Genomic DNA, 24,454 nt, shown 5'->3' with positions numbered 1-24,454 from the left:
CCAGGCCGCCCAATGCGCTCTTACCCCTAGAGCGCAGTCACCTGGCCTCCCAAAAGACACAGCTCCATGCCAGTGGTCGTCTTGCTTTCCAACAGGGCAGATGGGACAGGAGAAACCACAGGACCCAGGGGATGGGCTCCCTGAGCCTAGGATCATGCAAGCCACTCACCATGGGTGATGTTTAACTCGTTGCCAATGGCCAGGCCCCAGACTTTGCCTCTCACGCTGGGAGGGATTCCCTGCCACCATAAATCTCGAACTTTCCTGGAGCACCACCTGGACGAGAAAGGAGGCGTAAGTGTATGGGTCTGTTCTCAGTGCAGAACTGTCTCTCTGCCGGTTTGCCCAGCTGCAAACCACAGGAGCAGGGGTGCAGTGGTGTGTCGCAGCCCCTGCCCTCAGGGAGCTCTCAGCCCGGTGTTCCATAGAGACCAGATCAACGACCCCCTCCACTGGGCAACTACTGGGACAGCTCCGCCAAGGGCTCCAGCAGGGAGGGGCCCTGTCCTAGAGCCGACTCCTCAGTAACCAGCAGTAATTTAAGCAGATGAAGGATGGGGAGGACTTTCTGAGCAGAAAGCATGCAGCAAGAAATAACCTTGCTGCGAGGGGAACCGCATCCACCCAGGCAGGGTGCAGGGGTGCCAGGAGGCACTGCTGCAGAGCGGCGGGTGAAGGGCAGACCCCAAGGGGATCCCTGTGAGCAGAGCAGCCAGCCGCTACACACCTGCACACAGGTGGAGCACCTGGGGGTGAGTTGCCGAACTGCACAAAGTCGCTGAGCCTGCTGCTTACAATGACACCATTGCCAACAGACGCGGCCGAAGGTGCCAGGCTCCCCTCGTGCTTCTCCACGTAACACAGTGGGGAGAGCACGGGCTGAGGCTGCAGAACCAGGTCTGCACCCCTATTCCACGCTCCCCTGTGGAACACGGAGCGATTACTTCCCCATCCTGCCCTCTGTAACATCCAGAAGACAAAGCCACCCCCTGAAGGGCTACCGGTATTGTGCAGATGTCATGGGATAAAGCACACACCCTGCATGCTTGGCACCTACGCGGCAGCTGTCATGCGAGTGCGTGCATCTGGACCAGGGCTGGCTTCTGTGGCCACCAGGGACAAGGCCCACGGTTCTGAGGCCCTGCACGCTTGTTACTGGCTCCCATGTGAGAGCGCGTGTTTCCTGACTGTGTCTACCTTATTAAAGACACTGCCTAGAAAAGCAGGCTCTGGGAATAGCTTATTTCCCTAGTGGAACTCTTCACCAGGACCTGTAATGAGAGTGAGTGACACCCAGTAAGTGCCGGGAGTGAGTCCCCAACATCCCATATGGTTCAGGTTAAAAGGGACAAGAACAGAAGGGAACCTGGCATCCAAGCTCCCTGGCAGCTCCTGCTTTGGGGGAGGGCCCAAAAGGAGCCACCAGCGTCTGTGCACCGTCCTTGGCCTGCCGTCCACACCCTGCCCCAACCCATTCTGAACACTCAGGAAGAAAAGACCTCCAGCTGTCCCTCAGGTGTAAAGATGACAGCAGCTGCCAGACTGCTGGCTACTGGCCACAGGGGGTTTTAATCAAAGACCCGGCCCCATCGTCAGACCGAGGACGACAGAAGCAGTGAAGCCAGGGGAGTCTTCTGCAGGCCCCTAGGCAGGAAAGTCTTCCCCAAGGAAGACTCAGCTTTAAAGAACAAAAGACAGCTGGATGAGGAGCTACTGGGCAGGAGCACTGGAGGTCGGGGGATGGAACATGCAAAGGCCCTGAGGCCCGCTAACGAGAGGGCTCCATCCAACTGAAGGAGAGAAAAAAGGTGAGGCTACACAGAAAGGGAGAAGTTCAAATTTTACACAGAGTCATAGAAAATTACTGAAATTTTAAGTAGGCAAGTGACCCAGACTTGGGGTTTAGAAGATGCCTCCGGCTGCTGAGCAGTTGTTGAACTGGAAGGGGAGCAGGGGGAGCTGTCACAGGATCCAGGCAAGGAACCAGGCCTGACCCAAGGCAAGGGGAAGGGAGATTCTACGTCACTTAAACCTATTAGGTCATCTTATCGAAGGCTGTGATGTGAGCTACGATGAATGCAGCTGCTACCTACAGATTCCAGAAACAGTGGTTTACAGTCTCGGGGCGCCCACTGCCATCGCTTACATTGTCTCCCAGTTAGGCAGAATCTCATTATTCCAAGTAAGGACAGCGTTCCCGATGCTTTCTTCTAATCTGCATCTTTCTTCCAGCTGCTTTTTCCTCCGCTGGGCTTCTTTCAGCTCTAGAAATCACAATTGAAAATAAGAGGAGAAGAAAACATCTGCTAACGACATCCACCATTTTCAAACGCGGTGATTTTTCTCAGAGTCACGCTGCAAAACCCCCAGGAAGACGGCGCTGAGGGACAGCAGCGAGAACCCCCACCTCCACCCCAGGACTCGTTTCATGCCCTGGAGTTTAGAATGCTCAGGCGTTTTCCATCTTTTAGTAAGCTTTAAAATATGACATACATACAGAAAGGTATACAAATAAAACACGTCAATGATCACAAAACAGACAAACCCATGAAACTACCAGCTTGATCAGGAAACAGGATGTGTCCAGGACGCCAGAAGCCCCTCGTGACCCACCCCCAGTCCCTTTCACAGTGTAACCTCTGTCCTCACTTCTCGCAGCTGAAGGCAACTCTTAGTGCATAAATAGCAACTCTGAGAAATACCACACATTTAATTTACATATGACTTTGTAGTTTATGGTGGTCAAATACACATAATATAATACTTACCATTTTAACCATTTTTAAGTGTCCAGTGCAGCGGCATTAAGCATCCACACTGTTGTGCAACCACCACCACCATCATCTCCAGAACTTTCTCAGCTTCACAAACTGCACCTCTGTTCCCATGAAACAACTCCCCCGTCCCCTCCTCCCCTGCCCCTGGCACCCACCCTTCTACTTTCTGTCTCTATGATTCTGATCACTCTGAGGTCCCCACAGAAGTGGAATCACACAGTATTTGTCCTTCTGTGATTGGCTTGTATCACTGAGCATAACGTCCTCAAGGTTCATCCATGTTGTATAGCATGTTCCAGAATTTCCTTCCTTTTTAAGGCTGAATAATATTCCATTGTGTTACAGACCACATTATGGTTATTACATATACTTTTTAAACATCCGAGAACCACAGGGTTTTTAGGTGTGACAAGGGATTTTATCAAATCCCATGACACCTTTTTGTGAACAAGGAAAACCGCCCAGGCAAGGGAGAGACCTGCCGGTTACTGCTGGCTGAGGCCTTCTCCAGTCTAGTACTTTCCTCCTACACAGTCTCTTCTCTGGTGTCAATTCACTAAAGCTACCAGGCAGGGAAAGTGAGTATACGCACACATTTCTAATGGAAAATTATCAATTTGAAAGTACTAAAGCATTCACCCAAGTCCAGGTTCTAGCGCTCCAGATGGTAAAAAGAAAATATCCAGAAAGACACAAAATCCTGTGCTGCCTTACATAAGCAGACACATGTGAATTCCATTACCTCGTTTTTTGGCCTGAACCACCATTTCTTCATACTGCTGTCTGTGTTTCTGAGCTTCTTCAGCTGGCTTCGCTGGGAGATTTCTTGATAGAAAATAAATGATTTTGCACCATTATACATACGAAATAAAATTCTTAGGGAAACAAAACTTGAAGCATTATTTACTAAAAAATTGAAAAGCTCAAAGTCCAAAAACTAAATATGTTCAGATGACAAAGTCAGCTCTTTCATAAACTAAAAATATTTTGTTACAAAAGTAAACTCATTGTAAAAAATCTGAAGTATGGCAATTACCTATAATTCCAATATAGATAAACACTGAATCTCTCAGCATTTTTCACCTCAATCTCCAAAGAAACTTTGATTTGACCAAAATGCACTAATAACTGTCGACAGCTATCCCGAAGGAGGGTACCCTGATGGTATATATTACGTGTGTGTATGAACACACTCCCTGGCCAGGCTTTGAAGTGTGCAAGTTTCATGTCAGCTGTGTGGACCATCTGCTTGTTTGTCACACAAATGTATACCACGGTTCTAAACAGCTTCAAATCCTGTTTAAAAAATAAAAAGCATGCTTTCAGGAAGGTGCGGTTAGCCTGCTTGCACTTGACAACTGGGAGGGCGACAAGGTATGGCTGCCGAGCTCCTTACACAGCGTCACCCACACTCCCCGGACGTTCGCAACGCCTGTCATTTCAGGCGGGAGAACACGGCCCAATTTCGCACAGCTCGCATTTCAGAGAGCATTGTAAGGACTCGTCCTCACAAGACTGGCTTTTACCAAGTCTCCATCTACCCTCTTGATCCTCAATTTCAGGGGTTCTCTCCCCATCTATCCACACATCCACAATTTCCAAGGACCAGAAATTAACAGTACAAGACATGTTTCTTCTTTATATTTTACCAATTTAAAATTTCAGGGTTGGCAGGAATCTTGGGAATTCTAGCCCAATGTTTTACAATCTTTTCCTTTTTAAGCGGTGGAATCTTTCTAATCAAACACAATGCTGTATGGAAACTCAACACTTCAAGAAATAGGAGGTATGATCAAGAAATACGGTGAATGTTTCAATTTTTTACAATGCATTACAATAAAAGACACATTGCCGTTAATCCCTCTCAAAATATTCCCTTCTCACTGCTTATCCCATCGTTCTTGCCACTTTCTGAAGCAGTTCTGGAAGTCCTCTTTCATGGGTGTCTTTAGTTGTGCTGTCATGGCTGCCTCAATGCCCTGAATCATTTTGACTTTGGGGAAGAGCCAGAAGTCACACGGTGCCAGATCTGGTGAATAAGGTGGAAGAGGACACACCGTAATGTTTTGATTTGACAGAAATTGCCGTACCAGACGCGTTGTGTGACACGGAGTCTTTCCACTGTGATCACCAAATACAGTGCATGCTGCCCAGTGCCATCCAACGGAAAGGCTGGGATCTTCAATATGGGAAGTGGTGTGCTGAACTTTAGTAACAGTGTGTGACAAGTTTCAACTTGTTTGGTACAGTCAATCGGGTGTGAGCTACGATTGAGAGAAGCTGTGTTTTAAAGTGTGCTGTAAATCATCCTCCATCATGACAACGCTCCGTGTCACACATCGCGTCTGGTACGGTAATTTCTGTCAAATCAAAATATTACGGCGTGTCCTCATCCACCTTATTCACCGGATCTGGCACCGTGTGACTTCTGGCTCTTTCCCAAAGTCAAAATGATTCAAGACATGGAGGCAGCCATGACAGCACAACTAAAGACACTCACGAAAGAGGACTTCCAGAACTGCTTCAGAAAGTGGCAAGAACGATGGAAAAAGTGTGTTTGAAGCGAGAGGGAGATTTTGACGGAAATTAATGGCAATGTGTTTTTTACTGTAATAAATGTTTTTTATTTAAACCTTCACCGTATTGTGTGATCCCACCTAGTAGGTGTGGCCTGGTACCATGGAGTAATCCCTTTATGCCACCAAACACAAACCCGTCTCCTCATGAAGCAGACGGACAGCGGGAGGGGCTTGCTAAGATCCCGTTTCCTGCAGACCCCAAGTAACCCAGCAGGCTAGTCCAGACCCTGCTCGGCACTACTGGCGAGCCCCCTCCACACCACTTCAGTTACAAACCAGTCTGTAGTTTAGAATAGCTGTTTCAGTATTTGTAAATGCTACATTAAAGTGAAAAATGACCTGAATGGAAAATCCTGGGCAAAACTTCTATGTTAAAGGACAGTTTTCCAAGTCAGTCATCTACTCTCATTCTAGAACCCGTGTTAGTTAACACAGGGAATAAGGCGGAAGTCGGCGTTCTTAATGAGTGACATGCTTGCTCTCCTCCCCTCTCTTCTAATGACAAGGTAATCAGCACGCGGTACTTATCTACTACAGCAAACACTCTACAGACTCTTCTTAGGACTCACGCTGGTCTGTCTTCCAGGATGAGTGCGGTGGTGGAGAGTGGCTCAAAATCAAGGTTCTTCCTCACATTCTGCTTTGGAGACGGTGGCTTGCTAGCTCGTCCAGCCTTGTCTTCATATTCCTAGGACAGAGACAGCAGGGTAACTCGGGCCTGGTCTTCTGAATGCAGCAAAAAGGGTTTGTTAGGAAGTCCAGTAAGCTGGTTCTGAATGTTGGCTATTCAGGAGGGAAAGTGCCCAGGAAAGGGGTCCTACAGCCCTGCAAGATCATCACTTATTGATACAAGGCCCGTGGACCTCCCTTCCTGCGGGAGTCACTACGGATCTCATCCCAGCTGCCCCTTTATAAGGACCCACAAACATCATCTCAGGTCTCCTAGGCTTCTCCTGAGTGAGGGGATGTTTTCCGGACACTCAGTTTTAACTGATTATCACAGTGGCCCCTGGGAAGCTCCGAGCCTGGTCAGCAGCCAGTGCTAGTGTCCACCAGATCCCCGGCCTCCTCTATACACCCACTCCCATCCTCCATTTCTAATCCAGTTCCTTTTATCCCATCCCATTTTACATATTTTTTCTAGTCCTTTAAATCTTTTCTGAAATGTTGAACAGGTTAAAAATCTTTTGCCTAAAGGTGGTTAAAGCTGTTTCATTTTCCTAAACCAGAAACATCAAACAAGAAATGGTGAACACCTTTGTACGGGGCCATCACTGCAAGTTGGTACGTGAACACCTGTGCCGTGTCCTGGAAATCTATGAGCAGCCTCGCACACCGACTCACTCATTTGACCCCTGGACTGCAACCACGAAAGCTCTGTCACACCTGGCGACCCACATTCCAAACAGCCAACCAGAAGAGTGCACGAGAGCCGAGCAAGTTGGCAACAAAAAGCCCGGCTTCTGAAATTCTGTGTGTGTGAGACCATGTGTGTACCCTTAGGCCTCCGCAAATTAAAATAAAAAACAACATTTTCTCGTCAATATAGTCAAGGCTCTCCGAAGCCTCCCTTCACAGAAGACAATCTAGCTGGGAAGACAAGACACACAAGTAAGTAGAGAACCTAAGATGTAAATAACCATTTTGGATAATGACAGCAGCAGTGTCATGAGTGGAAAGTGATTCATTACTAAATGAATTTTATTGACATTAGCTGCCAAGAGGGGTGTTACTGGTAAAACGATTTGACAAGCAATTATTCTCAGCCAGAAAAACCTATAGAGGCTTCTGAACGTGGAAAGGGTCTCAAAGTGCACAGGTCGTGAGAAGGGAGCGCACCCAGCAGCAGGTGGGTGGGGAGTTTCTGCACATGTGGACGGACGAGGTCCGATGCCCTGAACTGTGTATCCTGACGTACAGTGGTTCCACGAACATACTGAAATGACCTCCGCTTACCAAAAGCTGAGAAAAAGGCTCAGCTGCCACTCACCACGGCACCAGCCACCAGAAGCTTCAAACCCAGCGCCTGGTGTCAAAATCTTGAATTTTATAGGAAGCCTATCAAAAGCTGTGTGGTGACAGAGTCTGACACGCGTTGCATTTTAACAAGAATCAGGAATGATGTCCCGTAAAGTGCTCTCACCTGCTGACCCTGGTCTAGTGAACTACTACTTGCCAAGGCCAAAGAAGTTAGCCCCAAAGTTGGTGTCCCAGAATCGGGACGCCCATTTCCATTTGCTTTATGCGCTTCACACACACTGCCTCACTTTATGTCTGTAACAAGCTCTACGGCAAGTGTCACCCCCCGTTACAGATACATACGGTAACTGCGGTTCAAAATGAGCTATCCTTCATCACACAGCCAGCGAGGGGCTGGGCGTGCAAGGCTCGCCGCCTGCACCTCTGAGCAGGCCCGCCTTCTCTGTGAACACGCTCAAACAAAGAGGCGTGTAGCTTTAGAGGGGAAAGTCCGAGGCCCACACAGCTTAAATGTGGCCTTGGGAGCCAGACAGGTCAGGGAGCAAATTTAGAGCCACCAAGAAGCAGCTGTGATCTCCAGCAAAGCCCTTAGCTTCCCTGAGCCTCATTCCCACATCTGCAGAAAGGGAACCAGTACCTACCAGGGAGGGCTAAGGGCCAGGAGAGGCTTGTGAAGCCACAGGCACAGCCCCTGGCACAGAGGGAGCGCTGCCGGGCCGCTGCCTGCCACCACGCGTCTTTTCCTCTGGCCTGCCACAACTGTAAAAGGCAGGAAAAGTGCTCTAGGGCCCGACAACCACCATGGAGCCCTGCAAAGTCTGCAAACAGCACAGACGTGAAAAGGAGAAAGGAGTAAAATGAAGTCGAGACCTTGACTCGTGACCCGGAAACACCGGCTCTCTGCAGTAGCGCTCAGAAGCTCTCTGACTAACCCAGAACACAGCAGCCAGGGTAACGAGCCGAGCCCTCTGCAAGAGCTTCGTACACTGAGCTGGCTCCATTTCCTCTGCACACTAGCCCTCGGAGGGAGCAGTCGTCCCCATGTCACAGATGAGAAGGTGGAGGCCCAGAGATGTCCATGGCAGCCGCTGGGCCGCTGGGATGAGAACCGAGCATTCTGCCTCTGCAGCCCCACGTCTCTGCAAACTGCCAGTCTGCAGAACTCACGCAAGCCACTCACAGACACGACGCACGAGTAACGTCAGCATTCAGTCAGCCTCCACCAAGCCTGTCAACTCTGACCCAACCTGTAATACGGAACTCAGGGCAGATGCAGGACAAACACGGACGATTTCATCACAGGGAACGCTGCATGATTACAAAGAAAACAAATACAGGAGCCTGGCCTGGCCTGGCCTGTCCGTACCGGAATCCCAGGCAAAGCCTTTTCCCAATTCTAAACAGCACTCCCGAATACGAATGGCACTGGAAATTGTTACCAGTCCCACTCCAAATCTAGGTCTCCCTTAGCTACCCAGAGCTGTCAACAGTGAGCTCATTTTCCAAACCAGACAAACCAACTTGAGAGACAAGAAAGAGGACTATTCATTCTAAGGATCCTTGGGGGGTGGAGGTGGGGGGCGCAGCGGCAGAGAAAACAGCCCTGGAATAGCAACTTTCAGCTGTGAATTATCAACGTTGGGGTCAGCCTGTGAGGTGGCAAGAGCTGCTCGAACCTTAGGCAAACCATCTCGCTTCTGTCTCGGCCCCCGTTTCCTCATCTGTAAAATGGTAGCACCTGTGAGGGCTTCTGTGCTGGTGCGATGAGCGGACACCCGTTAATGGCCGCCCACTAAGTAGGAGCCCTCTCTGCGAGCCAAACGTCAGGACAGCCCAGGCTCAGTCCAAAGTTTCTTCTCTCCGCAGAACTCTTCTGGGATCAGGTTTTGCGAGACAATGCCACTCATTGCTGTGCTCATCGGCAGCCCTGGCTCATCGTATAAATCACCCATTCAAGCGACTGCCACGAGTGCCTACAGGGCGCCTGTATAACCCGAGAAGGAATTTAGAAGAGGATTCTTCAACGTTCTGGGGGCAGTCAGTTTAAGCGATCACGCCAGCATTGAAAACAACAAACAAACAAACAATACAAAATATCAGAGTGCACAGTCAGGCCAGTTTGTTTCAGTTCTATATTGAGTTTTATCTGTGTGCTGCGTCTCAAATTGTCTAATGGGGGGAGGGGAGTGTCATATCAAAAAGCCTTGCAAGCTACTAACTTAGAAGCGTAGTAGGTCAGTCCCTGCCCCAAGCAGTTCATCATATACCCTGCTGGGAACACAAGACCAACAGCCCTGAGATGGGAGCAAACTAAACGAGCTGCGCCTGACCAGGGGCTAAGTTGTGGGGTGCGGTCGGATGACCCAGCGCAGGGCCAGGACAACAGCAGTCAGCAGGGTAAATAAGCAGGACCTCAGCTCCTCCTGCAGGGGACCATGCAGTAGGAGGAAGAGGAGAAGGACCTCATCTGTGAAGGGAACACATGAGGCCCAGCATTTCAGGAGACCTGCAGACCCTGCCCTGAAGGGCTCACTCCAGTAGGGGCAAGTAAGATGCCAGCAGAGGCTATGAACCCAGGCTAGGTAATGAACACTGCCAGGAAAGGGTAGGCCACTGCTATGGGAGCCCCGAGGACAGGAGGCCTGCGGCTGGGGGAATCCAGGGAAGAGTCCCATAAAGGGTGCCATCTAAGAGGACAAAGCACAGCGGAGATCTGGGCCGTGAGGGAGAGGTATCCTGACAGCACAAGCAGCAGCCAAGAGATACACGTCAGAGGCTTCTTCATGGGTTAGCAAGAGCACTTCACACAGGGAGTGATGCCGACGCGAAGCTGTTTTGCTCTAGGTTTCAAGGTCTCGGCCATAAGCCACCTAGAGCTGGTGGGACAAGCAGAGGCACGGAGGGAGAGGGGAAGCGCTGGACTTGGGCAGAGGCAGACAGCCAACTGTGAGGAACGGAGAGCCTGTGAGAGGCATCTGACGGCAGGGTCTACCTACACCACGGGTCCGGGCTGAGCACGCGAAAGGCCGGCACAAGGGCGTGAGACGCCTGACGGAAGTGTGTAGTTCACCAGTCCATAAAGAAAACACCTACTTCAACAGACATCTGTTTTAAGAGAAGGGAGAAGAGATGGAGAGTTTCAAACAATGGAAAGAATGTATTCCTGTAGGATGACAAGCGGGCTGGAGGCTGCTGGAAAGACAGCCCGCTATGCTAACACTCGCCCGTAGAAGCCCCCGGCCTCCTGGAAAGCTACACGAGCTAGAAGGAGAAAGGGTCCTCAGTCAACACCTGTGCTTTGACTCAACTGTACACCAGTAGCAAGACCAGCCTTTAGCAACAACCACTGAGGGTTTGGGAGGTGAGGTCTGGAATGAAGCCCGGCAGGCAGGTCACCACATGCACCTGTTAAAAGACTGACAGGAACCGACAACTGTGGCAACACAGCCAGCTCACATGCACAGGCTGAGGACCAGGCAGCCTGCAGGGGCAGCAGGGGAGGCAGCAGCGGGGGTCGGGGGTCGGAACCACCGCCTCCCCGTCCGTCCTCCCTCCCCACCAGCAGGGTGACCTAGAGCACGTTCCTACCCCCACACCCCACAAGCCTGTTCCCTCATCTATTAAATGAGAACGAATTAACGTAAGACAGGGAGCCACAGCAGGAGCCCAGACACGGGCAGGGAGTGTTCCTGACGCTGTATTACTACAAAATTACCTTTCACAGTATTTCCCATAAGGGGGACTGAACAATGGGGTGCAGTGACGATTGAATGCAGGTGAAGTTCCTGCAACACTCTCCCATTTTAACAAGCAATTTTGGGGGGGAGAGGGGCATTGTTTTAGAATCTGGGACGAGACGTGTTGTGCCAGTTTTAGTGGGGAAGAGTGACCTGCGCCGGTCTTACAAATACTCAGCCTTCCCAAAGACAGTCCTGGTGACCGCTGAGACCTGAGCTCACACTGAGAAGAACCCCTGAGCACCTCCGAGGGGCTCCTCATACTTGGAGTTTTTTACTTAGCCACAGTCTTTCCCCAGAAAGCATGCTCTAAGTTACTGGAAATGTTGGCATTTGGGAAATCAACTCTTAAGAGACCTTTTCTAATTGTCACATTCCTTACAAAACATCTAGAACACAAAAAGTGAATATGTGGGCTGGTAAAAGCAATGTGTTAAAACTGAACTGTGGGTTTTAACAAGCCTGGTTGCTGTTGCAATCTGACCGCTTTATTCCGACCTAGAGCCAACAGGATACAGTCCGATCTCCATACAAAGGCCTCTCCCAGGATCCCGGGAAGGCCATTCCGGCCTCCAAGAGGGATGCTGGCCAGGACTGACCTAAATCTGACAACAGGATGCAATCGCATGTCGGGGGATAAGAAGGACGCGCGGGCCCTCTCTGACAATCTCTCGCTACGCCCATTAGAAAAGGCTGAACCCAGTTAGAAAAGGATACAGTCTCACAGACACAAAGAACACAGGGAGGAGACAGGCGCATCCCAGCGGCCCCACGCAAGCTTCAGATCGTTGGAACCCATGAATGTACCACACATGCACACGGGCGCACCCACGGAGGGCTCAGGGCTGCTGACAGGCGGGCAGGCCCCTCGGAGGGGCGCGGGCGGGCCCCGGCCCCACTCACCATGAACGCGCGGGGCTCAGAGGAGCGCAGCCGGCAGCTCCATGCCCCAGCAAGCGGGCGAGCGGGGCTCCGGCGGGCCCTCGGGCGGCGGCTCCGGCGCTGCGCTGGCGGGGGCGCCAGGCCGCTCAATCGCGCGCAGATGCCGCGTAGCCGATCCACGCGCTCCGTTTCGGCGCATCAGGCCTGGCTCCCCGGACCCGGTGCCTGGGAGTGGGAACCACGGAGGGAAGACCCCGGCTCCCCCGGGTCCAGGCAGGTGTGTCCACTGTCCCGCCAGGTAGGGAAGGTGGCATAGCGTCCTCAGGACACGGGACACACGATGGAGGCGGGGAGTTTCGCTGCGCGCTGTCACCCCATCACAAACCCAGCGGCCTCAATGCCGCTCCTCAAGTGATGCTGCCTCCTCGGCACACACGTCACGCTGGGAAATGTACGTTCTCAAAAGGAAGCAGCAAACGCCCAGCAACACACAGCAAAGCTCTGCCCGGTACGATTTTTTTAAAAAATGAGAAATGTAAAGGAACCACAGAAAAATATTACCACCAGCAACCTCTGGGTAGTGGGGTGACTAGGAGCAATTTTTACTCTGTGGTTCATGTTTCCTACAATAAGATTGGTTCAATCAGAAGGTCAGGGCACACACCAAAGTACATACTGAGGGAAACCCGACTAGTGATTGCTTCTGGGAGAATGGCTGGAAAGGGGCGTTCGAAACTGTCCAGGGGGTGACAGAAACAGTATCTTGACATGAGTTCATCAAAGTAATTAAACAGCGCACTTCAGATGAGGGCATTCCACCTTTTCTAAATCATACCTCAATTACAAAATATTTAAAATCTGTGTAGGGTCAACATTATTCCTGGTCCGCCCACGAATCCAATGTCCAAGGACTGAACACACTCGGTTTGTGACCACACGAGACTCTTCCATCCTTCTGTGACGGAAATTTACAAGTCCCGAGACAGTCAATACCAGGCTATGCCCGGCTTATTTTCTGGATAATAGCATTACCAAATCACCACCAGAAACTACTTCACTCAGACAAAGCCTATGATGTCCACCAGGCTATAATCAAAGAGACAGACAATGACAAGTGGTGGCAAGTATGTGGAAAAACTGGAATTTTCCTAAGTCACTGGTAGGTGTGGCCATTTTGGAACAGTTCGGCCTTTTCTTATATAGTTCAATGTACACCTACCACACTACTAGGAACCTACACAAGAGAAATAAATATACATCCACAAAAAGACTCGCGTGGAAATATTCTCAGAAGCATTATTCATCATAGCCCAACACCAAAAACAATCCAAAAGTCTATTAACTGAAGAAGAAATAAACAGCACTGACACCACGATGAAAAGGAACATACTACTGGTATCTGTTACTACTCAGCTGAACCTCAACAACAGTAAGCTAAGGGACAGATGCCACACAAAAGATAGCATGATTCCACTTACATTGAATTTATATGGAATTTCTTAAAAAGGCAGAGAAAAAGGAAAGAAAGCAAATTAGTGTTTTCCTGAAGCTGGAGGTCCACTGCACACAGGCACGAGAGAACTTTTTTGAAGAAAATATTCTAAAACTGGATTGCAGTGATAGTTACGTAACTGCATAAATTTATGAAAAATCACTGAACACGTACCATGAGTGAATTTTATGGTATAGTAATTAAACCTCAATAAAGCCATTTTTTAAAAGCAATGGGATAAAAGTGGAGAGGCTGATTCTGGCTGGAAGGATTTGAGAACTCCTTAAGAAACAGTATTCAAAATTTGGAAATAAGACAAAAGCACGGCAAGGAGATAGTGGCTGTTCAATTTATACCTGGGTGTTTTTAATATGCCTACCTAAAGTTTATTTAGTTCTCTAGGAGAATGTACCTCTGCTATTTATTACTTGGTTAGAGCCCAGAAATTGCAAAGTGACATATTAACTTGTAGATTTATGTCTAGTAGAAAAGATAACCTCAAAGATTGTTTTCTTGTCTCCACTAATTTGTTTAAATCTAACCTCGCAATCTTACTCTAATTCTTTTTTGTTTTTATGCCTATAAATACCTAGTTTTTCAAATGCCCTTGTTATCAATTTTACCATCTTACTCATCTCCTCAATGTGTTAAATAAATCATTGACCCATGGTCATTTAAAAAAAAAAAAGTAAAGGTATGCATGAAAAAAATGGCAGAATAACTGTTTTCTATTAAGACACTAAAGGGGCAAATAACTATGGGCAACTGGGGAGAGCAGAACATGTTCTCATCGTGAGCACGGCCTGAACAAGATTATGGTCACATGCTATTATGGAATTACTGAGAATTTTCTTAGGTATGTGAACAGTTGCGTGGTTATGTGGGAGAACGTCTTTTCTCTGAGGAGCTGTATGCTGACATTTAGGCATAAGATGTCATGACATCTGCAATTTACTTTCAAGTGGTTCTAGTTTTTAAAACACAAAGGCACAATAAAATGAATAAGGCAAAATGTCAACATTGGTTCGATCCAAGTGGAGCATATATGGTAGCTCATTAAATCATTCTTTGAACCCTTCTGTAGCTTTGAAATTTTTCTTCACAAGAGGAAAAAGCTAGTAAGAAGGCTGGTGACAAATTGTTCAGATCTCGTCTTAAATACCCGTTCCACAGAAACACTTCCCTGCCCTGTTAGCTCCTGCCCCGGCATCAGGCTGTTTTCTCACAGCACTTAATCACAACTTGTAATTATGTCACTATCCCATTAATAGTTATTTCCCTCAAGAGACTGTAAAACCTCTGATGGAGGGACCTCTGTGGTCTTTCCACCACTGAAGACTTGGTTAAGAACACAGCACAGAGGAGACACTCAGCCTGCGCAATCAATAATTTGCTTGCCCTCCCTCCCCCCCCACACCTCCCTTCCTCCCTCCCTCCCCCACTCCCGCATCTCCCCCCCGACCCCCCCCTCCAACAAGCACTTATGGTGCGTGGCCCCAGGAATAAAGATGAACAAGGACAGTGCCCTGGGTCACTCAGACAATCACTGCATTAAATGGGTGCTCTGCCCTATGACTGACAGGAACCTCTGAAGTTTCCAGAAGCCCCAGGAAGCAGCCCACACAGCCTGCTGAGGGGTTCCTGGTGATTTCTGGAGACAATTCCTGCAGCTGGAAGAGGGCTAAGCTGTGAAGCTCTGCTCTCACAGAAGCGCAGGTTCTCACCCTCTCAGCCTCTCCACACCTCCTACCAACACCTAGTGCCACACAAACTTTAGAAGTCAGCCAACCTGAGCCACAGGCTCACTCAACTTAAATGTGAGATACGAGCTGTGAAAAATTCGGTGAATGTTTAAATAAAAAAAAATTTATTACAGTAAAAGACATGTTACCGTCAATCCCCCTCAAAATACTCCCCCTCGCTTCCAACACACTTATCGCATTGTTCTTGCCACTTTCTGAAGCAGTTCTGGAAATCCTCTTTTGTGTTTTTAGTTGTGCTGTCGTGGCCGCCTCAACGGCCTGAATCGATTCAAAACGTTTACCTTTCATGCTCATTTGAACTTTCGGGAAGAGCCAGAAGTCGCACGGTGCCAGGTCCAGTGAATAAGGTGGATGAGGACACACTCTAATGTTTTGATTTGACAGAAATTGCCATTAACAGAATGTGTGACACGGAGCATTGTCATGATGGAGGATAATTTATGGCACACTTTAAAACACAGCTTCTCTCAACTGGAGCTCACACCTGACTGACTGCACCAAACAAGTTGAAACTTGTCATACACTGTTACTAAGTTTCGATACGCTGCTTTCCATGTTGAAGGTCCCTGCCTTTCCCTTGGATGGCCCTCGGCAGCAGCTTTCACTGTATTTTGTGATCACAGTGGAAAGGTGTCATGTTACATATCACTTTCGGTATAGCAATTTCTGTCAAATAAAAACATTACAGAGTGTCCTCATCCACCTTATTCCCTGGATCTGGCACTGTGCGACTTTTGGCTCTTCCCCAAAGTCCAAATGACCATGAAAGGTAAATGTTTTGAATCGATTCAGGACATCGAGGCAGCTACAATAACGCAACTAAAGACACTCACGGAAGAGGACTTCCAGAACTGCTTCAGAAAGTGGCAAGAAAGATGGGATAAGTGTGTTGGAAGTGAGGGGGAGTATTTTGAGGGGGATTAATGGCAATGTGTCTTTCACTGTAATAAATTTTTTTACTTAAATATTCACCGTATTGTTTGATCACACCTCGTATGTGTTAAGTATGTGTTAAATAGGCATTAAGATATACTTACCCAAACAGTTGCTTATCTCTTCTGGCAGGCTGCAACCTGAAAGTTACTTTAACAATAGTTTCTAGCATATATTTTAGTACCCTTGATCATATTGAGTACCGTTTACAAAGTTTTAACTATATACTATACCTAATGTGATGACACTGAATTTTGAAACTTAAAGCAAAAATCAAAGTTAACAAACAGCCTTTTGCCATCTCCATCTCGCATCAGATTTCACATCTATCTTAATCCATGGGTACAGAATCCTTCCTCCTGAAGTTTGCTGAGTTAACGAGTTCATTCCCAGGCTTCCTGATCTCCACTGGACTGACGTGCTTATTTGATTCATCTATCACAAGGTCATCTCTACTCTTTCAGGTCAAGGAGGAAAGACTGGTTAATTCGTTCGATGCAACATCCTAGCAGACAGGCCAGCGAACTCACCCTTGCTACAGACCACTGGATTTCACAGAGGGAATTCAGGGCTAAGAAGGCCATATAAACAAACCTTTGCTACTTCTTTACTAATTTACTAACTCTTCACAAATTTACTGTCTCTTTGTCTGAAAGATATAAAAGCTTCCTGCTTTGGTTGCTTCTTTGAGTCTCATGTTTTTATGGGGCTCCTATACGCATGAAATTAAATTTGTTTTCCTCCTGCTAATCTGTCTTTTGTCAATTTAATTATTAGACCAGCCAAAGAACTTGGAAGGAAAGAAGGAAAAGCTTTTCCACCCCTCCACTTGCTGATTACGCCTCCTTGGCAGTACCCACTGTGTGCTGGGCCCTGGACTATGCACGGGCAGAACAAGACAAGCCGGCCAGGCCCATGCCCACTGACCACTGGAAAAGGCTCAAGGAAATGTCCCCCTGCTGCTCCAACAGTGTTTAAGAGACTATAAAATATTTTAAAGTCTCATTCTTCCACTGGGAATTAGACCCATGTGAAAGGTCAGTTTTCTTTGGCTGTCACTGTTTTCATAAAAACCCATTACACTGCGTGGGGAGGGTAAAAGCATTTGCAAGTTCCCAAGGGCCACCTCTCTGAGAGTTTCTAGGAAGCTGCCTGGATTCAGCTGGTTCCGTGAAATGCACCTTTCTGCTTCGGGTTACACAACAGGCCGCTGGACTGCAGACACTATCGCCCAAGCCCCAGGTCAGTCAGAAAGGAGATTCAGAACTTGGATCGTCCTCTACAAACAATCACAGAGCACTGAGTCTTCGAGTTATGTGTCCCGCCAGTTTCCTGGGGATTTGGCATGTTCATACCAGAAACTGTGCACAACTCACACAGCCTATGATTCCAGTATATAACTGTACTTATGTGGATGAGATTTACATGTGTGTAATCTGACGCAAAGGCCTGGGTGGGTGGGTGGGCCGGCAGGACACTGCCAAAGACTCCGCCCAGGGAGGGGCTCTGGAGTCTCGAGGTGAAGGGGGCGTTCCTGTTCACGCTGCCCACCGCCCACCTTTGGCTCTTCACAGGTGTTTCTTCATGAATACTGTTACAATTTGAAAAAACCTCTTAAAGCCATTTCAAATGGAATACAAGCCTGATTTTTACCAACTGCCATTTCCAAACCACTCTGACCACGCCTGCAGCAGTCGTTTTGATGTTTTCAAGTTCATCCACCCGTGAAAGTGACGGCGCAGCCATGAAGGAAACCACTGACCTTTACTGCACTTCCACGGGACACCAACTGCTGCTCCAGGAGCACCCACACTTCCTCTGACTTGGCCAGGAGCACCCACACTTCCTCTGACTTGGCCAGGAGCACCCACACTTTCTCTGACTTGGCCAGGAGCACCCACACTTTCTGACTTGGCCCTCATAGGCAAGGTGGGCTTTTCTTTGCAGAGGAAAAGCAAAGGCGCTGGCCTAAGGCCATACAACTGGCTGTGAATGACAGAACCAAGCCTCTCTGGTCCCAAAGTTCAAGGCCTTCCAGAAACTATCTGCCTCCCAGTGTGGTGAACAACTTCTTCAGCTCTGCCAGACTCAGAGCCATTTTACCCCACAGAAGAAAATGAAGTATGCTAATTGGCTAATCTATGTATTATAATATTTGTATAGTTAATGATATAGTTCTAAGTTAGTTTCTTTGCTCCTTTTACAGTTTAAGGTAGAAAATAAGATTACTGATGTGAGAACTGTTTTCTTTTCTAATATGAGCGTTTTAATACTATAAATTTCCCTCTAAGCACCGCATCTCACAAATGTTAATAGGTCTTATTTTTGTTCAGTTCCAAACATTTCCTTATTTTCCCTGACTTCCTCACTGTCCTCTGATTTATTGAGAAGCGTGTTACTTGTTTAACCTCCAAGTTTGGGGAGATGTTCTGTTATCTTTGTCACTGCTTTCTAGTGTGATTCCATTGTGGTTAGAAACATATTTTGTATCATTTTAATCCTTTCAAATGCATAGTTTCTTTTACAACACAGGTTATGGTCTACCTTGGTGAATGGTCCATGCGTGCTTGAAAAGAATGTGTGCTGTGCTCTTGCTGGCTGGTGGCGTGTTCTCTAAATGTCAATTCGTCCACCTGGCTGACGGTCAGTTGTTCTGCCCTGGCTGATTCTGACACTTCTATCAGTTACTATCTAGAGAGGAGCGCTGCCAGTTCACCTATAATAGTGGACTTGTCTGCTGGTTTCAGGTCTGTCAGTTTCTGCATCATGTATTTTGCACTTGTTATTACGTAGCACATACACATTTAGAATCATTATGTCTCCATCAGGTAATGTCCCACCTTATCCCAGATAATTTTCATTGCTCCGAAGTCTACTTTTTCTGATATTAATGTATTCGTATTTACTCCATCTTCATTTTGATTAGTATTTTCATGGTATATCTTTTCCATCCTTTAATTTTAATCTACACATTTTATATTTAAAGTTTCTTTTATACAGCTTAGAGTTGCGTCATTCTCTTTCAACCCATTCTGACAGTCTATGAGAATTAGGTGTTCAGACATAAAATTGCTATGTTCAGACCATTAACATTAATGTAATTATTGATGTTTCAATTTAGACCTGCCATCTTGCTTTCTGTTTTTCCTTCCTCTGTCCTCTTTCTTGCCTTGATTTCAGTTTTTTGAACTTCAGAATTCCATTTTAATTTTTTTGGTTTTTGGCTCTCTTCGTAAAGTAATCTCAGGATTAAAATATCTATTTAATGTTTCACAATCTATTTAGAATCAATATTTTACCACTTCAGGCAAAACGTGGAAACTTTTCCACCATATCTCCTCCCTCCCCCTTTATATTTTCTTTGTCTTACAGATTTCATTTACACACATTAAAAACCCCAGACAACATTATAATTTTTTTCCAACCCCAGACAACATTATAATTTTTTTCCAACCAAACACGTTTTAAAGAACTCATTTAGAGAACAGTGATCTGTACATATCTAGACATTTACTATTTCTGTTCCTCTTCCTAATATTTCAAGTTTCCTTGTAGTATAACGTCCTTACTGTCTGAAAATTTTCCTTTGGCAATTCTTTTAGATCTGCTGGCAACAAGTTCTCTTAGTCTTCCTTCATCTGAAAATAATCTTCATTTCACTTTCATTCCTAAAAGGTATTTGTGCTAGATACAGAATTTTGGGTTGACAGTTCTTTTCTTTCAGCACTTAAAAAATGCTGTTTCACTTCCTTCTGGCCTCCATGGTTTCTAATGACAAAATCAGTCATTCAAATTGTTGTTCTCCAATAAGTAACATGCTTTCTTTGGTTGCTTCTAAGATTTAAAAAAGTTTTTTTTGGTCTTTATTTTCAACAATTTGGTTATGATGTGTCTGGGCATGGACTTCCTCATCTTTATCCTATTTGGAGTTCACTGAGCCCCCTCCCCCAATTCTGCAGGTTTGTCTTTTGCCAGATTTGGGACATATTCAGCCATTATTTATTCCAAAATATTTTTTTCCATCACATTTTTCTCCTCTCATTCTGCAACTCCAGTAACACAAATGTGAGACTTTTTAGTATTCTCCCGCATGTCCCTAAGGCTCTGTCCGTTTTTTTCCAATATTTTTTCTCTGTATTATTCAGATTGGATAATTTCTATTGATATAGCCTAAAGTTCACTCTTTTCTCTGTCATCTCCATTCTGATATTGAGCCTATCCAGTTAGGTTTTGGGTTTTTTTTTTTTTTTTTATTATCTCAGTTACGGTATTTCTCAGTTATAAAATTTCTATGTAGTTCTTATTTGTATTTTCTATTTCTTTACTGATACTTTCTATCTTCCCATTTCAAGAGCGTTTGCCCTTACTTGTTGGAACATATTTTAAGGCCTGCTTTAAAGTCTTTGCTGGATAACTCCAACACCTGTGCTGTCTTGGCACTGGTGTCTGTTCATTGTCTTTTCCCATGTGAGTTGAGATTTTCCTCCTTTTTCATATGCCAAGTAACTATGAACTGCATTCTAGATATCTTAAATATCGTGTTTTGAGACTCTGGGTCTTATCTAACCCCTATGGAAAATGCTGATGTTTTTGTCTTAGTAAGAAATTGAGGGCTGCCTGTTGGCTCAGTTGGTTAGAGCGCAGTGCTCATAATACCAAGGTCGCCAGTTCGATTCTCATATGGGCCAGGAAGCAGCGCCCTCCACAACTACAGTGAAAACAACGACTTGACTTGGAGCTGATGGGTCCTGGAAAAACACACTGTTCCCCAATATTCCCCAATAAAAATTTAAAAGAAATAAAAATTATTAAAAAGAAAGAAAAAGAAGTTGAGCTGGCTGGATTCCAGACTCAGGTTCCAATCAGCCTTCTGTGAGCTGTGGCTCCAGTCTGTTGAGTTTTCAAAGCTTTTGCAGTCCCCGGTGTATCAATCCTTCCTGTGCAACACCCAATGGCCAGCCTGGGACCTGTGCGCTGGTCTATTGTGAAGTTCAGTTCTCAAAGTCTGGGTATGCTACTGGGGTCGGATCCATGTATCCACAACTTGGGAGTAAGCCCAGGAGCTCATAACAACCTTAAAGGGTCACTTTCCTGTGCGCTTCTTCCGCATACTGCCCCCAGCACTTGCTGGTTCCCTCCGCTACCCTTTTTCTGGTTCTCTAGCTAAACAATTCCCACAACTATGTCCACCTTGGGGCCAAGTGGTGGGGAGAGAGAATAAAGTATCAGGGGTTGGTCCCACCTTCTTGGGAATGAAGCTCCTCTAATCAGTTGCCCGTCCTAAGAGTTTTTGGCTCCTGCCAGCCTTTGCTCTGCTACCATGAGACTGCTTGAAGGCTAGAGTGCAAGAGAACAAAGACAAAAAGAGTGCAGAGTTTATGCACTCTCTCTGAGTGTTGGGGACCCATTCCTCACCCCAGAACTAGACAGCCTCTCCTAGCACTCTCTCTGTCCATGTTAACACCACTTCTGGGTTTAGGGCTACCTTGAATTCAGGCTAGGAAATATGGGGGGGGCGGGTGCCAACTCAATCAATTCAGTGGTACTTCAAATTCTGATTTCCTCCACAATCCACCTGCTACTATTGCTTTTCAGAACCCTCGAATAGCCGTTCCATGTATTATGCTCAAGTTTTATATATAGCAGCATGCACTGGGAGAGGCCGATTAGAGCATGCTTACTCCTTCTTGCCCAGAACTGGGGTCTGCTTTTTTTTTGCAGGGGGGATACTGGGGAACACTGTGTTTTTCCGGGACCCTTCAGCTCCAAGTCAAGTTGTTGTCTTCAGTCTAGTTGTGGAGGGCGCAGCTCACTGGCCCATGGGGAAATTGAACCGGCGACCCTGGTGTTATGAGCACTGTACTCTAACCACTTAGCTAACCAGCTGCCCTGCTCTTTTTCATAAACTGACTCCAACCCATTTTGCAAAGGCATATGGGATGATGGAAATGAAGAAAGTTTTCTTGTTTTAGAATTTACCTGTAGGCCCACCCCAGTAACTTGCACTGACCACCCAGGCTTATCCTTTCTGCAATTTGTGATGATTTATGATTTTCTGAGTACCCCAGACTTCTCAGCGCCCAGAGGTAAGGAGAATACATATCACTTTAAGATGCCCTGGATTTGCCTTCTCCTGGGATTCTCTCTTTAACATCTAAGAGCTGACTTGAAATTCCAGAAGGCCAACGAAGATATTCCAGGTTATGCAAACCCAACCCCATGGACTCATCTTCGCTCACATGCCAGTTTTATCCAGGACACTGAAATCCACGAGCCTGTCCATTCCTGCAGCTATCCTTGCCACGATCAGCAGCTGCCTCAGAGCCCAACCAGGACTTCAACCTGCTTCTCAACCTCATTTCCTGACAATAGTGCCAATTTCTCAAGTCTATGAACATAGTGTTATGTCTAGAAGAGTCACAAACTCTGTTCTAGAGCTTCCCCAAATATTTGCAGCCCTGGGCTCCTCTGACATCTACTCTAATTACAAAGACTCACTTTTACTTTCTTAAGTGGTCTTTTCTTTAAAAAAAAAAAAAGGAAGTGCATGGAATAATTACTGAAAGGAAAAATACCAAAATGCACTACAGTAGTTACTTTGGGGCAGTAAGATTCCAGGTGTTTTCTTTTTCTTAATTTGCTACTACTTTATACATCTTCTACAAATTAATATAACCAGGAAGTAAGTATTGCTAATTTATCTTTAAAACTCCATTCCCCATTTCCCAGTAACTCGGGCAACTGGGGGACCATTAAGCCATAACCATCTCTCATGCCAGGCTATTCCAGTAAGACCTCTTAAATAAGATTTCATTTGCACAACTTCACTGGAGTGTGAAAATTTCCCAGCAAGTCCCTGCATCTCAAACAAGATTGCACACCAGTACACTTGAAACTAATAATAAAAAAAAAAGAAAAAAAATAGTCACGGGATATAAAGTACAGCACAGGGAATATAGTCAATAATATGGTAAGAACTCTGTATGGTGCCAGGTGGGTACTAGACTTATCAGGGTGATCACTTCATAAATTATATAAATGTCTAATCACTATGTTGTACACTTGAAGCTAAATATAATATTGAATGTCCTCTGTAATTGAAAAATAAAAATAAAATAGGTTGAGTTAAATTTAAAAAAAAGACTGCACACCAGATGTACCTCCAGAGCTAAAACATACACAAACACCTGTCAGACTGGAAGGGGATGTGAGAAAAGAGAAGTCAGGAACAATTCTAAAGTTTTAGACCTGAAGTAGAGAGCTAAGTCTATCATTTACCAAAACAGGAAAGATGTAAAGGGAACAGGTCTGAAAGAGTAGGCAAAAAGAAGACAAAGGTTAGCCCTGTACTTGTTAAACAGAAAATGCCTAGCAGACATCCAGGTGGAGCTGTCCAGTCGTAGCAGCTGGACGCCACATCTGGTGCTCAGAGATGAGGTCCCGACTGGAGACATGTCGGGGTTGTCCGCGTAGGCCTGATGTCTAAAGCCGAGTCCAGCTGAGATCGCCAAGAGAGTGGCCACAGTCCGAGAAGGGCCTGAGACGCACTCTAATAGTTAGAGGGCACCCAGCAAAGGACACTGAAAAGGACACGTATGGTGACCTAAGAGCAGAGGAGAGATCATCTGAGATGAGGACTGAGAAATGGCCGTTGGAGCCGACAACCGGCAGTCACTTGAAAAATCTGATTTCTGAGACATGTGCGTGGTGGTGCAAAAACCTCGAGCGTGGCTGCACTCCACTTCTGCATAACATTTGTCACAGCTGCAATGACCTGTAGAGTCATTTGTTGAAATCTGTCTTTCCCTGATTCGTGGTAAGTTCCAACGAAGGCCAAATAAGTCTTGCCCTTCGTTATAATACTGGGATGGCTCCACACAGTGGCGCAAACTTGTGGAACAAATGGAAGGGCCATGGAACTCAAGGAAGAAGGTTCCTCTTTGTTCACTAGGCGAAAGACTGCACTTCCGAGACAGCATAGTCACCCGTGCCCGCGTGGCCGGAGCCCCACTCCACACACACCGAAGGCAGCCAGCCACCTGCAAACGCAGCCCCCCACCTTTACTCCCAAGAGCGGCTCCAGTTCACCCGCCACTGCTGAGCTGTGTGCATGCTGTGCCCTGGGTCCTTCCTTTAACCTGCTGTGACAACAACGACTATTTCCCTCCCCGAATCCAGCATCCCCTTCCCACACAGCAGGGGTTCTTAAATTCCGGGCGCACTAGAGCCACCTGGGGCGCTTGCCGTGCCCCAGCTCAGGAGTCTGTTCTGTGTGTTGGCGGAAGGCCTGCTGATGGGTGTTTCTCACAAA

At 46.8% G+C, this 24,454-nt stretch overlaps 1 protein-coding gene across 5 annotated transcripts in view; it reads right to left on the bottom strand.

Annotated features, from left to right (window-relative positions):
- The window catches only part of TBC1D14 (TBC1 domain family member 14), a 95,478-nt gene that overhangs the window by 24,773 nt on the left and 46,251 nt on the right, over positions 1-24,454 (bottom strand). For 4 of the 5 annotated variants that reach the window (XM_033105590.1, XM_033105592.1, XM_033105591.1 and 1 more), the window contains 4 exons: positions 5,926-6,044; positions 3,520-3,602; positions 2,147-2,264; positions 170-276 (listed from right to left, as the gene is read on the bottom strand). In XM_033105590.1, coding sequence (XP_032961481.1) covers positions 170-276; positions 2,147-2,264; positions 3,520-3,602; positions 5,926-6,044 — 427 coding nt within the window. Of the gene's footprint in view, positions 1-169; positions 277-2,146; positions 2,265-3,519; positions 3,603-5,925; positions 6,045-11,976; positions 12,361-24,454 lie in introns of those variants that run through there. The other variant, XM_033105595.1, reaches the window with a different exon arrangement.

The sequence above is a fragment of the Rhinolophus ferrumequinum genome, chromosome 5 (genome assembly GCF_004115265.2).
Source record: "Rhinolophus ferrumequinum isolate MPI-CBG mRhiFer1 chromosome 5, mRhiFer1_v1.p, whole genome shotgun sequence".
NCBI classification, from domain to species: Eukaryota; Metazoa; Chordata; class Mammalia; order Chiroptera; family Rhinolophidae; genus Rhinolophus; species Rhinolophus ferrumequinum.
Note: the sequence above shows the minus strand (reverse complement) of the source record. Positions and strands in the feature narration are given on the sequence as shown.